The 15,410-nt window shown below is 46.4% G+C and overlaps 1 protein-coding gene across 1 annotated transcript in view; it reads right to left on the reverse strand.

Annotated features, from left to right (window-relative positions):
- ATRN (attractin) overlaps positions 1 to 15,410 on the reverse strand; it is a gene marked incomplete at its 5' end in the record, with an annotated part of 172,161 nt that overhangs the window by 58,231 nt on the left and 98,520 nt on the right. The window contains 4 exon segments of the mRNA XM_083398154.1: positions 5,547 to 5,704; positions 6,574 to 6,652; positions 8,444 to 8,538; positions 11,335 to 11,387. Coding sequence (XP_083254280.1) covers positions 5,547 to 5,704; positions 6,574 to 6,652; positions 8,444 to 8,538; positions 11,335 to 11,387 — 385 coding nt within the window.

Below are 15,410 nucleotides of genomic sequence, written 5' to 3' on the forward strand. Positions count from 1 at the left end.
CCACTCAAGTACAGCCATACCTTTGTTGTCGAACGTCTTGGAACTCGGACGTTTTGGCTCCCAAACGCCCAAAATCTGGAAGTGATTGTTCCGGTTTGTGAACGTTCTTTTGGAACACGAACATCCAACAGGGCTTCCGCAGCTTCTGATTGGCTGCAGGAGCTTCCTGCAGCCAATCAGAAGCTGCGATTTGGTTTTCAAACGTTTTGGAAGTCGAACAGACTTCTGGAACGAATTCCGTTCGGCTTCCACTGCATGACTGTATAAGTCCAGGGTCACTGTCCCTCTGATTGGCTCCGGGAAATCTAGAAATTTCACCTCTCTGTCATGACTGGAAGACATATGTAGCCACTCTATGTAAGGGTAGTTGAAGCCATTAATCACTATAACAGCGCCTCTTTCGGATGCTTCCTTCATTTAATTCTGCATCTCAATGCATCCCTGAACATTTTGATTGCAGGGACAATAGCACACCCCCCCAGTACGAGATTACTCAATTCCCACCGCCAACTGAAGCCAGGAAGTGACACAGGAGATTTGCATTTCACGATGGAGCTTGTACTTTAAAAAAAAAAAGTTTTTGTCACTGTGCTGTACACATGCTACTGCTCTGGTTCCACTTCTATTGTCCAACTGGTGCTTTGAGAAGGGTAAATAGGGGTGGGTATTGTATACCCTCCAACATTTCTCCAACGAAAATAGGGACGCCCCATTCCATAAAGGTAATTTTACTGTTTATACCTCACAAATCTCACTGGGTTGCCGCAGTCACTCTGGACAGCTTCCAACATATATAAAAACATAATGAAACATTAATGAAAAAAACTCCCCTATACAGGATTCACTTCAGATGGCTCGGGGGTTGGATAACGCCATACCCTCTAACATTTTTCCAGTGAAAATAGAGACATCCTAAGGCAGGCATGGGACGCGGGTGGCGCTGTGGGTAAAAGCCTCAGCGCCTAGGGCTTGCCGATTGAAAGGTCGGCGGTTTGAATCCCCGCGGCGGGGTGCGCTCCCGCTGTTCGGTCCCAGCGCCTGCCAACCTAGCAGTTCGAAAGCACTCCCGGGTGCAAGTAGATAAATAGGGACCGCTTACTAGCGGGAAGGTAAACGGCGTTTCCGTGTGCGGCTCTGGCTCGCCAGAGCAGCGATGTCACGCTGGCCACGCGACCCGGAAGTGTCTGCGGACAGCGCTGGCCCCCGGCCTCTTTGAGTGAGATGGGCGCACAACCCTAGAGTCTGTCAAGACTGGCCCGTACGGGCAGGGGTACCTTTACCTTTAAGGCAGGCATGTTCAAAGTCCATTTTGGGGGCCTTATCGATTTAATCCAGCCCCCGTGGCAGTATACGTCCTGGGGTAAAATCCTAAAAAAAGTTGTGGGAAAACTCAACAACTTTGGTCGGCCCTCTTGCATGTTCACTTCATCAAATCCGGCCCTCTTTGAAAAAAGTTTGGGCACCCCTGTCCTAAGGGAAAGTGGGACATTCTGGGATCAAATCAGAAACCATTACAGCTTCTCTAAATCAGGGATGTCCCTGGAAAATAGGAACACTTGGAGGGTCTGGTATTGTGCAAACCCCTCCAGGCTCTCCAGAAGGAACCTCAAGGGCACCAGCAACCCAAATCAGTCCAACAAAATGCACCTTCAAACAATGATTATTGGGCACGAGACTCAGCTTGTAGCACTGCCAAGGAAACAGAAGTACCCACTGACCTTACAATCCTCACTGCGGGTGTAAGGTCTGAACATACCACCGTCAAGTATGAGTGCCCATCCCACTTATAAGGCTTTCTCATTCAGTCACCAATTGACAGAGCTTTCAAATGAGCTCCTTTTGGACTCAGATGTTTGTGCCACTACGTCAAAGCAAACTACAGAACCGCTAACGCACACGGGGAGGAGAACTTTAACACTGGCGCGTAAAACTGCTGACACAACACAATCAAAGGAGATTTGAAGTGTTTCCCATTACTAGCTTGTCAGATATAGCGAAAAAATGAGCCAAGGTAGAAAGGGCTTTACTTTGTTTGTTTGAACTGAGAGCCATCTGTAAAATTCCACTGCTGGTTTCTACAACTTCTTTGCTTCTCAGTTCGGAGGCTTCTAAAAACCACCAAGCTTAACCCTCTAGGATCACGACACCCTGTAACAACGCTCACCACTGTGCAAACCCACAGGCGGGGGAAGGATGCGGATCTGAAACATGAAACTGCCATTCTCATATATTACTTTGCAGATGATCAACACCTACAGTGATTATACAGCATGCAGAAGACGAATCTGCCGATTCTATTTCTAGAAAGGCTCATTCCGCACAGCACGTGCCAAAGAAACTAAATTAAAACTGAAACCATAAATAAGACAAACCGATTGCAGACTTGATTCATTTTCTAAAACAGAAATGAAGCCTTTTTTTTATAGCAAACACCAACCATTCGCAGCGCAAGCGGCAAACTGTATCCAACAAGAACTTACCCGTCTTCCCCAAAGGAAGGTGACAAACTAACTTAAGCAGACTTCACAATGTGGCTGTCACAAGCCAGAGTGGCTTAAACCGAACCGACTCAGTAGACAGACACTAACTTCAAGTTTTTAAAGAACGGTGATCTACATTTTGCTAACTGTGAATTCTAGAGAGCTTTTTATAGAAGAGATTGCTTAAATGAAGGAAGCTGGGAGGGAGGGAGGGACATTCTACACCAATATACTTTTAAAACCAACTGGTGGTTTTGAAGAGAGGTGGAGCAATATTTAAAGGGTGGGAGCTCAGCACTGGCAAATGCACAACTATCAGTCGTACAAAAGAGCATTTATATGCTTGCAGCTTCCTAAAGAAAACCAGGCAGAGGGGAATGGAGAGCCAGGAGGACAAGGGAGTCTTGAAACAGGAACTCCAGGACAAACAAGGGCGAGCGATCAAAGGACCAACATCTACGATGGATTCTTGCAATGGGCGGCTGTTCCCAGAGATTTAAAGAGCCTTATATCTGGCACACACCACAACAGGACAAAAACTTAAGCGTCAGTTAACAAAGGAGGGAAAATGCGCCAGCACATTAATTAGGCTGCCCAAATTAAGAATACAAATACTGGCTTCAGGTTAAAATGAGAGAAAAGGAAAGGGACTAAGAATGGGTAAACAGCAAAACAAAAGGAATTACACTGAACATGTAATTTCATCCTATTTCAGTTCTCCACTGTGGGCCAAACTACATGCAGCACTAAATGCGCCACTTGGAAGCATATCAGGGTTTTTTCGTTTGTTTTTTAAGTTTAATAATGGGTGTGAGGGTCCCTAATTTCCATTGGGACCCTTTTCTCCCCAGTTTGAACGCTAGTAAAAAATAATAATCTCCTGCCTCGGCTATTAGCTTTAGAGGGAAAGGCTATCATTATTGCCAATGAGTCCTTGGGGGCGGGGAACGCAAATTTTTTACTCTCTCCAAGTCGATGCACACATGCACCTTCCTTCATGTATAACAGGGTCTGGCATTGTCCACGTGGCATTTCTGCCACTTGTCGAACTGCAACCCCTTCTCCTTAATAATACAAGTTGGCTTGTGTTTTTTTTTACATTCCACCCCACTTCTAAACTTGGGGCAGGAGAGAGAGACCATGACCAGACATGCAGAGTTGGCTGCACAGTTCCTCCGGCCGTGTTCGGATTCAAACACATGGCAGGCCAAGTTCCTAAAGGGTTGATGGGCAGGGATTTGACCCATAGAATCATAGAGTTGGAAGAGACCACAAGGGCCATCGAGTCCAACCCCCTGCCAAGCAAGAAACACCATCAGAGCACTCCTGACATATGGTTGTCAAGCCTCTGCTTAAAGACCTCCAAAGAAGGAGACTCCACCACACTCCTTGGCAGCAAATTCCACTGTCGAACAGCTCTTACTGTCAGGAAGTTCTTCCTAATGTTTAGGTGGAATCTTATTTCTTGTAGTTTGGATCCATTGCTCCGTGTCCGCTTCTCTGGAGCAGCAGAAAACAACCTTTCTCCCTTTCAACACCCAACTCTTTCAACACCCAACTCTTGCCAAGGGAGGGCACTGACAGGGAGTCTGGCCATACCAACAAGGAAGGCTGCACAAAAAAGGCTAGTGGGAAGTGTGATATCACTCACAATAAATAACTCTTAGCCAGGCTTGCTTACTGATTTAATTAGCAAGGATAGCGACACACAGTATTGCTGCTCGCCTGCTGCCAACTGGTTAAGGTCACGGAGCCACCGTCCATGTCACTGCTTAAGTCCTTTGCGTACCTTTCAACTTGGAGCTTATCACATTCACATACAATTCATTTGCATCCATTTGTTGCTGTTTATAATATTTCTTATTCTGTCTGCCGCATTTGCAGACTGCTTTTCGCCATGCATGGTCTCAAAACAGTATTCCGAACTTAACAATAGAAAGCGTAATGCTGGTGGTCAATGAAAGAGGTTTAAAGACGAATCTTAAAAAAAAAGTGGTATAAACACCGACAACACTGGCCTCCAAGCACTCCAATTGGAGAACGGTCTTTACTAAAGGTGTCACGGGCTTTGAAGACACTCAGGATGCAAGGGAGAAATGTGCTAAGAGGAAGGCACACTTGGCAAACCCTCACTGTGATCAACGCCTGCCTGGAAACCTACCGTATTTTTCGCTCTATAAGACGCACCAGACCACAAGATGCACCTAGTTTTTGGAGGAGGAAAACAAGAAAAAGAAATATTCTGAATCTCAGAAGCCAGAACAGCAAGAGGGATTGCTGCACAGTGAAAGCAGCAATCCCTCTTGCTGTTCTGGCTTCTGGGATAGCTGCGCAGCCTGCATTTGCTCCATAAGACACGCACACATTTCCCCTTACTTTTTAGGAGGGAAAAAGTGAGTCTTATAGAGCAAAAAATACGGTATATCCCCAATGTGGAAGGACATGTGGATCCAGAATTGGCCTCCACAGCCACGGACCCACTGCTAAGACCATGTTCATGGAAGACAATCTTACTCAGCTACGAGAGATCACCAAAGAAGAAGAAGATAGAGAACCCCACCAGCGGGCATGGAGTTCTGCATAGGTACCCCACAGGGGATAAAACCCAGGCAAGAAAGGGAGATGAAAGCAAACACAGCAGGAGGGAGGGTTCATTCCATTATACAAATACTCTGGTCCAAGTTTTCAAAAATGGGGTTTGCACTAACAGACTGCTTCTCAAGATGGAGACCCTCCACTAGCACCGTCTGAATGGCCTCAAGTTGAAAGACAATAAAAATGCTGTGGTCCCATAAAACCTACTGCATTTAGCTGCCCAGGAGATCTCATAAGCAAAAACTGACACAATCTGAATTGCACTGAGGCTGCAGAGTAAGTTAGATCACAGCCAAAGCGTGATAATGGCAATAGGCGATGGCTTCTAGCATACAAATACATACAGTACAGGACATGAACATTGGTTGGAGTGTCGGACATCAGCACAAACAAACAGAACAGAGTATACAGAACAGCTCCCATATATTCCAGTCATTCTCTAATGCTTATGTGAATGGAAGGCTCTCTTACCTGTATCTTTATTGGCCAGGTGAAGTTGCTCACGTAGACAAAGAAAGTGATGTTGGGATTGTTGCGGAAGTCAAATTTCTCATTGGAGAAGCTGTCTTTGTACTCCTTGATTTGGCTCTTTGAAACCACCGGAATCTCCTCCCCTGCCTGGGTGCCAGCTGTTGGGAGTATTTTAAAAGAAACATTCTCATCTGTCGGGAGTGAAGATTTTCAGGCTCGGGTTCAAATCCTCGCTTGGCCACAAGGCTTACTTGGTGGCCTTGAGTCCCCTCAAACTAATCTACCTCAAAGGGTTGTTGGAAGGGCAAAATGGATTGGGGTGAGAGGAGCCCTTGGGGCAAAGCCAAAATATAACCAAAATGAAATAAAGATATACGTTTTTGTGCAAATCCTTGGTAACTTTACAAGGGGTGCCCTTAAATTATACAGCAGCGCTAGTTGATAAAACAATAAAAATGATTCTGTTTCAACAAGACAGCGCTGAGCTCAGTTTCATTACTGCGATTAAGAAACACACAAACGACTGTTGCATACAAAATTAACATTTCGGCTGCCAACGCAAGCATTCAAGATCTGGAAATCGGATAAACTGTTCTACTTCGTTTCTCAGATTATCTTTGGAGTGAAGTTATGCCTCAATATACAGACTATTACACGGCACAGCAGCCTTCTAAATCCCTAAGTCACCCATAGGGTATCTGCATATAAAGAGGCTATAAGCCAGAACTGGCTGCCTGAGCTGAGAGCTGCCTCTTGCCACCGGCTGAGTTGCTGTGCACCAACTGTGCGAGAAAGACGATCTGTCTAGCTAAGGAGGAAATAGGAAGACTGGAAGCAGAACAATGAGGAGCAGGAAGTTATGGGATGGAGGGTGCCAAGAGGCAATGGAAGGAGTTTGGGCTGTTCAAGGCCAATGAAAGAGCCAGGTCAGAGGCCACTGGTCTCTGATTTAAATATGCCACCACTGCTTCCCAGACATTTCTAGTTCAGACACCGGGCATTTGGAAACAGGAAGAATTGTCCTCACCTGCAAAACTTGTTGACCAAGTGATGTTGAGGTTGAAGTTTTTAGAAGCATTGATGAACATGTCCAGGTCTCTGTTTTGCTGATTTCAGGGAACAAAGAAAAAAGCACAGATTAATGGCTTGCACACAGAGAGAGCAGCTTCCATCAAGTTTTGCCAGAACTGCTTGGGCAAGAACAAAGGCATGCCAAAATCCCCCCAAAACAGCCCAACAGGATTCAAGCTTACCTGTGCCACATTAAAACACAGCACTGGTTAAGTTTCTGTTTGCCAAATATGTTTGCATTTTTTGCATTTCAGGAAGTGGGAACACGGAATCCAAAATCCTACAATTTTACCCTATGTTCACGAGACAGGAAGATTCTGAGTTGCACAGAATACCACTTTATTCGGGATTAAGAACAAGAAATCAAAAAGAGGCTTTAAAAAAAAGCAAGCAGAAAACCCCACATTGGGTTATGCGTACACTTGTTCTCTGGAATTCCCAAAGCCATTTCCATAATAATATCCCAAGGAGCCACAGCAGGCACTACTAAGTAAATTAACCTTCCTTCAGCATGGTCTGCAAAGAAAAATGCCCAATATGAAGTCAAGCAGCAGCAGGCCAGAGACTAAACCTGTGACTTCCTAGAAAGGCAAGATAAGATTAAGAGATTCCAGTCACACTACGGTCAGACTAGACCTCCCTATAATAACTGAGCTTGGCCATTCTGAGTGGTCAACACACAATGGCAAAGAACAGCAGGCACAGAGGGTTGGAACTACAAAGACGCAAGGGTACAGCCACAGCACAAATGTACCAGGGCTTTGCCCTCAAAATGCATTATTTCAGTGTGATTCCTGAAACCAGGGCTGTGTCACCTTTTCTTAAGAAAATACCTATTTTCAGGAAAAAGTAAGAGGCATTTCCTAGACCAGCTCTCAATTAGCCCTTTAAAAGGGGGGAGGCATCTGCCTCCTACTGGTTAGAGCGGGAACCACAGATATATCTGGATCACAGCATTGAGACAAATACCCATTTGTGACTAAAAGTGTATTTCTTTAAAAATAATAATAATTGATTGCTCCTATGGATCCTCTGCAGTGATGCCATGATTTCAATATGGTTGTGTGGCTCCCTAATAATTATTGGATTCTGCCATGATTAAAACAAAATTAAATTTAAAAATGTATTTAACCCCCCCCCCCCCCCCGTGATACTGAGGTGTCAAAACGTTTTTGTAAAAATTGGAGGACCCCTCCCAAATTTGTCCATTGAAAAAAAATATTGGTTTTGGTGGGTGTTTTTTAAAAAACAACAACTGACTTGCTTATGCCAAAATGTTTTTTGTGATCCCCCTATTCCTCAAGTAGTGTGTGTGTTTTTATTTAAATAAGAACCATGCCCACATTTACACATCTGTGACACATACTCTTATATTACTGTCCCCTCAAGGACTGGCCATACAGCCCTTGGCCTAGAAATGTCAGCCCCAAGGCCACAGGACTTCAAACGCAGGAGTATAAATTATCAATTACAACGGTCGCTGTAAGTTGACTCTCAGTGGAACTGCAAGTTTTAAAAATAATTCAAATTTTAAAAAATCCAAAACCAGCCATTTATTACAGCAACGAACTCCACGGCTAATTACATGTACGCCTTGAGGTCATCGATATATCTCAACTTGAGTTCCCCATCGCTAAGAACAGAACTGCAGGAGCCTCTCACACAGCGCAAAATGAGCACAAAACTGGCACTGAAAGGAGCGTGCATGCAGTCTTGTTGTGGGCGGGGGGGAGAGAAGAGTCTGATTGCAGCCTACTGACCGTCGCCAGAGAGAACCAGGGCATTTTAATAAACAACGTGAAATGCAATTGGGATAATTTACTAACCTCTTCAGGCGTCGCTACGAAATTGATTGCCGTGTAATAACGATCATCTTCTTGCGAAAGGCTGAAGGTGAACTGATAGTCGATCAGGAGAGTGTCTATATAAAAGTACACAAATTGGAGTTAGGTGCCGCCGTGGCATAAAGCCAGAGTCAGCCCGAGGCAGGAAGTTTGCTACTTGCTAGGATATAAATAAGGGACATAGGATATAAGGGACGCAGGTGGTGCTGTGGGTTAAACCACAGAGCCTAGAGCTTGCCGATCAGAAAGTCGGCAGTTCAAATCCCCGCAACGGGGTGAGCTCCCGTTGCTCGGTCCCTGCTCCTGCCAACCTAGCAGTTCGAAAGCACGTCAAAGTGCAAGTAGATAAATAGGTACCGCTCCAGCGGGGAGGTAAACGGTGTTTCTGTGCGCTGCTCTGGTTCGCCAAGCGGCTTAGTCATGCTGGCCACGTGACCCGGAAGCTGTACGCCGACTCCCTCGGCCAATAAAGTGAGATGAGCGCCGCAACCCCAGAAGTCAGCCACGACTGGACCTAATGGTCAGGGGTCCCTTTACCTTTATGATAGAAATACAAGCCTGTTGCATGGCTGGCCCTTGCATGTGAGCAGGAAGGCAGAGAGGGGTGAGTGCAAGCAGATGCAGGGCAGCAGCCAAGAGTACAGACCACAGAGCCCCCAGGATAGCCTGGCCCAACCCAGTGCAGGCCCATCTAGCCACCTGCTCTCTACGTCTCAGCTCAGCAAATGAAGCAAGGATGACAATAGTAATGGGCTCCTGAAGCATGACTCAAATAATACAAGGGAAGCCTCTGAAAAACCTCGCACTACACACATGCAGAATGTTGTTTTTGCAGTATGTTGCATGCGCCGCCATTACGCTCTGTCTGGTGGGAATCCACAAGGAGGCTGGGTTCAGGTCACGGTACAACACCTGGCGTCTTCTCTGCTGGCTTTTCACCACTTCCTTAAGTCTTGTTTGTTCTTGTAGGCATTTAATTTATCTGGTTAATCCTTCATTTAGTTTTTATCTGCCGCTCTGTTTGCATTTTAGTTTTTAATTGGTTTTTAATGCCTTGTTTGATCGTTTTAAATTGTTTATGATTGCATTGTTAGCATCTATTAGAGGAAAAGGTGGGATGAAAATAGGCAAACAAACTGTTTGCATTCGAACAGCTATCTTTCATTTCTTTTCGCTCTTTTGCTTTCAAGTGCCTCCTTAACACGTATCTGCTCGCTCCAACCCACCCTCTTCTGTTTTTACAGCCTTTCCATTAATGTGACTTGACTTTATTATTAGATTGCAAGCCCACAGGCGGGATCGGAACTTTAAACTTCTTTTCAAGCACCTACAAATGCGAGGTGGGTGGAGATGTGTGTGCCTGCGTGCGTGCGCACTGAATAAAAAACACATCATTAATTCCACTGGAGGGTTTTGATCCTTATCTTTTATCCAATGACAAAAAGAATGACCAGGGTGCTTCAGAAGAAATCAGCAACCCCTTACACATATCTCTACGTATCTTTATTTAAATGTATTTTTATGGACAGAATATGGCACAACTTTTCTGAATGTCATGGGCTACAGAACAGGCCTCTGCATCGCCAAACTGTCTAGACCAGCTTCTTACAGATATCCATTACAAGAAGCCTGCCATGAACTATTAAAGCTTGCTATTTCAATCTTAGTATCCATCACCTCTGCAGCTCCCCCAGAAATGCACCTTCCTTCTCCTTCCCTTCACCCTTTTCCTGTGGACACCCCCCTCTCCTTCTTGGACCCTTCTGCTTCTTGTCTCTACAGGTACCTAACCACCTCTTGAGAAGGCAAGAGCAAACTGGATATAAGAGCAATTGCACCTGCAGCTGAAACAGCAGCCCCTCAAGCCAAGACTGAAGCCCGTTTTGTCAACTGCAGTCTAAAACGCTGAACTGCAGCTCACCTAGGAAAGGCAGCTATGGGTGCATCCATTTAGGGAAGTAGAAAGAGAGACAGACCCTCGCTCCAAGGGGGACTGTCACAAATGATCAGGCCAGGAGATGCCAGCCATTTTTGACCCGTGGGCACCCAAGGAAGTGTCGCAGGAGCCACACTCAGATGCTACGACTAAGCACACACTGCAACCTATTCTGTTGGCTACAACAGAATGCTGCTTTCAGATCAAATTTCAGCATGGAAAGGACTTGTGGGTGCCCGGGACAGGTGCACAGGTACCCCACGGTACCCCCTGGATTAGAGAACCAACACACATTATTTATATAGCACAGTTTGTGTGTTTGGCATGAGGAAATGGCAATAGAAATCAGTGGAGGGCAGCGGGGACACAGACTGAGGAGTGCAGGAAGAACTGGAGGCAGAAAAGGAAGTCATGAAGGGGAGGGAATGAACAGACTCAGAGAGAATGGGGTTGCCCCTACAAATATACATACAGTCGTACCTTGGAAGTTGAATGGAATCCGTTCCGGAAGTCCGTTCAACTTCCAAAATGTTCAGAAACCAAGGCACAACTTCTGATTGGCTGCAGGAACCTCCTGCAGACAATTGGAAGCCGCGGGTGCCCCATCTGACAGTCGGCTTCCAAAAATAGTTCACAAACCGGAACAGTCACTTCTGGGTTTGGGGCGTTCGGAAGCCAAAACGTTCGAGAACTAAGCTGTTCAAAAACCAAGGTACGGCTGTGTGTGTGCGTGTGTGTGTGTGTGTGTGTGAGAGAGAGAGAGAGAGAGAGAGAGAGAGAGAGAGAGAGAGAGCAGCTCCAGAATAAGCAGAAGCCAACAGAGAAAGCAGCATATTGTTCTCTCCTTTTTATATGACTTTGAGCTCATTTGCAGCAAGCTGATGATGTACAAGTACCAAGTTTACGTACAGGCAAAAGAAAAACCATTTTCACTCACAGTAGCACGTTCCTTTGAGAGGATTGCCTTGGTATCGGTTTTCGACCTCACACCTAGAAGAAAGAGCATGAGCAATGTTGACCTTCTGCCTTAATTTTCCCTTGAGCTTGAAATTGTAATGTTTGTTTGCTTGCTTTTCTTTTAAGTCACATCCAGCATGAACCAGGAAGAAAACCACTTCTTATTAAAAATAAAACAGCAGCATGCAAAGAGACGAAAGAACAAACAACTCGGGACCAACAGAGGCGACACAAACCCGGTGGAAGAGTAATGAAACTGAAATTTGGAACACATTGGAGAACCTTGCCACTAACTTTAAAAGTTGCCTAAAATAATCTAAGAAGCTAGCTGGGAATAAGCAATACAAGAAACCACAGGCGGTGGAGAGCTAGGGAAATGATGGTTTGTTTCACTACATGTTTTGTAGAGCATGGGAACTGTTTGAAGCAGAAACAGTTTATTTTTCCTGAGCATCAAAAAGAGAAACCAGGAGGGGGGGATATATTGTTCCTGGACCCTTCAGGACCAGCAGTTGTGCGACTGAAGGGACCAGCCTCCTGAAAGACACATCTATAATAATAATAATAATAATAATAATAATAATAATAATAATAATAATTTATTATTTGTACCCCGCCCATCTGGCTGGGTTCCCCCAGCCACTCTGGGCGGCTTCCAACAAAGATGAAAAATACACTAAAATGTCAGATATTAAAAACTTCCCTGAACAGGGCTGCCTTCAGATGTCTTCTGAATGTCAGGTAGTTGTTTATTGCTTTGACATCTGATGGGAGGGCGTTCCACAGGGCGGGCGCCACTACCGAGAAGGCCCTCTGCCTGGTTCCCTGTAACTTGGCCTCTCGCAGTGAGGGAACCACCAGAAGGCCCTCGGAGCTGGACCTCAGTGTCCGGGCAGAACGATGGGGGAGGAGATGCTCCTTCAGATATACTGGACCGAGGCTGTTTAGGGCTTTAAAGGTCAGCACCAACACTTTGAATTGTGCTCGGAAATGTACTAGGAGCCAATGTAGGTCTTTCAAGACCGGTGTTATATGGTCTCGGCGGCCACTCCCAGTCACCAGTCTAGCTGCCGCGTTCTGGATTAGTTGTAGTTTCTGGGTCACCTTCAAAGGTAGCCCCATGTAGAGCGCATTGCAGTAGTCCAAGCGGGAGATAACCAGAGCATGCACCACTCTGGCGAGACAGTCTGCAGGCAGATAGGGTCTCAGCCTACGTACCAGATGGAGCTGGTAAACAGCTGCCCTGGACACAGATTTGACCTATCTATCCTTCAACTGGCGTCTGGAGAGGGGTCATCTCTTCCCTCCCTCTGCCAGGTAGGTGGACTAAAAGCTTTTGCCAGTCTGGAGTCCCTACTGGACCATACATTTAAAAGGTACTAATAAACTGGGGGTTATCCACATCTAGCATATTATTATTATTATCATCATCATCAATACAGTCATACCTCGGGATAAATACGCTTCAGGTTGAGTGCTTTCGGGTTGCGCGCTGCGGCGACCTGGAAGTAACAGAGTGCGTTACTTCCGGGTTTCACCGCTTGCACATGCGCAGGCGGTCAAAATGACATCACGCGCATGCGCGGAAGCGGCGAAACGCAACACGCACACGCGCAGACCCGCTATCGCATCTTACGTTCTGTTCGGGATGCGAACGGGGCTCCGGAACGGATCCCGTTCACATCCCGAGGTACCACTGTACTCCACCCATCCACTCTGAAAAAGGAGGTAGCATTTATGGCTGTGCTAAATGTTTCCTGTTTTTAATAATATTGCAGAGTCAAAACTACTGCTTTCCAAGCAGAACAGAAACTCCTACCTACCCCATATAGTTTTCTGTACTTTCTACTTTTGATAATAAAAAAACCCCAAATCCCTGTTCGCACAGCATTGAACTGGATGACCCTTGTGGTCCCTTCCAGATCTACAGGTCTGCTATTCTACAACACCATCTTAATGTAGGCATTTATTTTACTTATTTCTAGCACCTATTTCCCGCTATTATTTCCCAAGCACTGCTGCTGAGACGACACCGGTTTTCATTTCCTGCTTACAGCTTCTTTCTAGAGTGACCTCCAGGCAACTGGGCAGCAAAACGCAAATGAGCTAATGTCACAATGCTACATAATCAATCAGATTTGGCTGTATGCCAATATCTCTCAGAGCAAACAAAGCCAATTAAAGAGTGTGAGCAATGCTTCGTAGACTGGTCACCCTGGTTATCACAGCCAATAATACATTATGTATTGAACGTGATGTCTTTGAGGACAGATGGGCTATTCGTGACCCTGCTTCTTGAGTAGGGGAACATTTTTACCCCTTCCCAGAGTCTCTCAACTGGTGGGTGGACTTTCAGTGCTGACAAAACAGTGTTCAAGCAAACACACCCACTCCTCAAATCTAATAATTTTCAATCACGTAACCCTGTAGCTCACTAAATCTTGAAAGCAGTGGTGGGAATAGATTCTTAAAATGTGTATTGTGTCGTGCAAGTAACTTCATAGGACTCCAGACTAAGAGCAAGATCTTAGTTCTGCATATCCACGGATCACCTTTTTAGAAACAGGATTCCGGGTTTATAAAGTTGGATTGCTTTCTTCTTCTGAGCTGCAGAAGCCTGGGCAGGTTTAATCTCAATAGTGGGCTAAACGTTCAATGTTCAACGTTCAGATCCATCTGGTACGCAGGCTGAGACCCTCCCTGCCCACGGACTGCCTTGCCAGAGTGGTGCATGCTGTGGTTATCTCTCGCTTGCAATGCGCTATATGTGGGGCTACCTTTGAAGGTGAACTGGAAACTACAACTAATCCAGAATGCAGCAGCTAGACTGGTGACTAGGAGTGGCCGCCGAGACCATATAACACCGGTCTTGAAAGACCTACATTCGCTCCCAGTACGTTTCCAAGCACAATTCAAAGTGTTGGTGCTGACCTTTAAAGCCCTAAACAGCCTCGGTCCAGTATACCTGAAGGAGCATCTCCACCTCCATCGTTCTGCCCGGACACTGAGGTCCAGCGCCAAGGGCCTTCTGGCGGTTCCCTCTCTGCGAGAAACCAAGTTACAGGGAACCAGGCAGAGGGCCTTCTCGGTGGTGGCACTTGCCCTGTGGAACGCCCTCCCACCAGATGTCAAAGAGAACAACAACTACCAGACTTTTAGAAGACATCTGAAGGCAGCCCTGTTTAGGGAAGCTTTTAATGTTTGATGCATTACTGTATTTTAATCTTTTGTTGAAAGCTGCCCAGAGTGGCTGGGGAAGCCCAGCCAGATGGGCGGGGTATAAATAATAAATTGTTGTTGTTGTTGTTATCATTATTATAGCATGAGAACAGACCGCCGCATCAGGCCAATGGCCCGCCTAGTCCAGCACCCTGTTCTCACAACGGCCAACAAGATGTCCGTGGAAAACCCGCAAGCAGGATATGGGCACAGCAGAAACGCTGTCCCCTCTTGTGGCTTCCAGAACCTGGCATTCAGAAGCTTTGCTGCCTCCCAGTGGCGTAGCGTGGGGGATGTAGGGGGGGCCGGGCACACCGGGCGCAACATGGGGGGGGGGGGGCACGCTCGCATTCACAGCTCTCTGCCCCTACCTGGCTCACTCACTCTCTCCCACTGCAGTGCTGGCTGTGCGAATCCGATCTGAGCCGCCGGGTCGCCGCCCACTGTGGAGGGGAGGGTGCCAGGCGTGCGGTGCGGTGAGGAGACAGAGCGAGGGACTATCTGGGGGAGGGACAGTGCAGCGGGGGGGGGGGCGCAAATTACTTGCCTTGCCCCGGGTTAGGGGGTGCAAATTACTTGCCTTGCCCCGGGTGCTGACAACCCACGCTACGCCACTGCTGCCTCCATCAGTGCATGACACCAAATAAAACAGCACCATGACACATTCTGCTTCAACCATGTTACCCAAACCTGTCACCGCACCCCACCCAGTCCTCTATTTTATTGCAGGCGTGTGCAGCAAGATGCCACTGATGCATTAATAGTGCATTTGAAGTGGTTATCTATATATAATGCTCCCTCATTATTGAACGCACAATTTAACTCCACCCTTCCCAT

This window comes from Podarcis tiliguerta (genome assembly GCF_965153285.1).
Source record: "Podarcis tiliguerta genome assembly, chromosome: 9".
Lineage (NCBI taxonomy): Eukaryota > Metazoa > Chordata > Lepidosauria > Squamata > Lacertidae > Podarcis > Podarcis tiliguerta.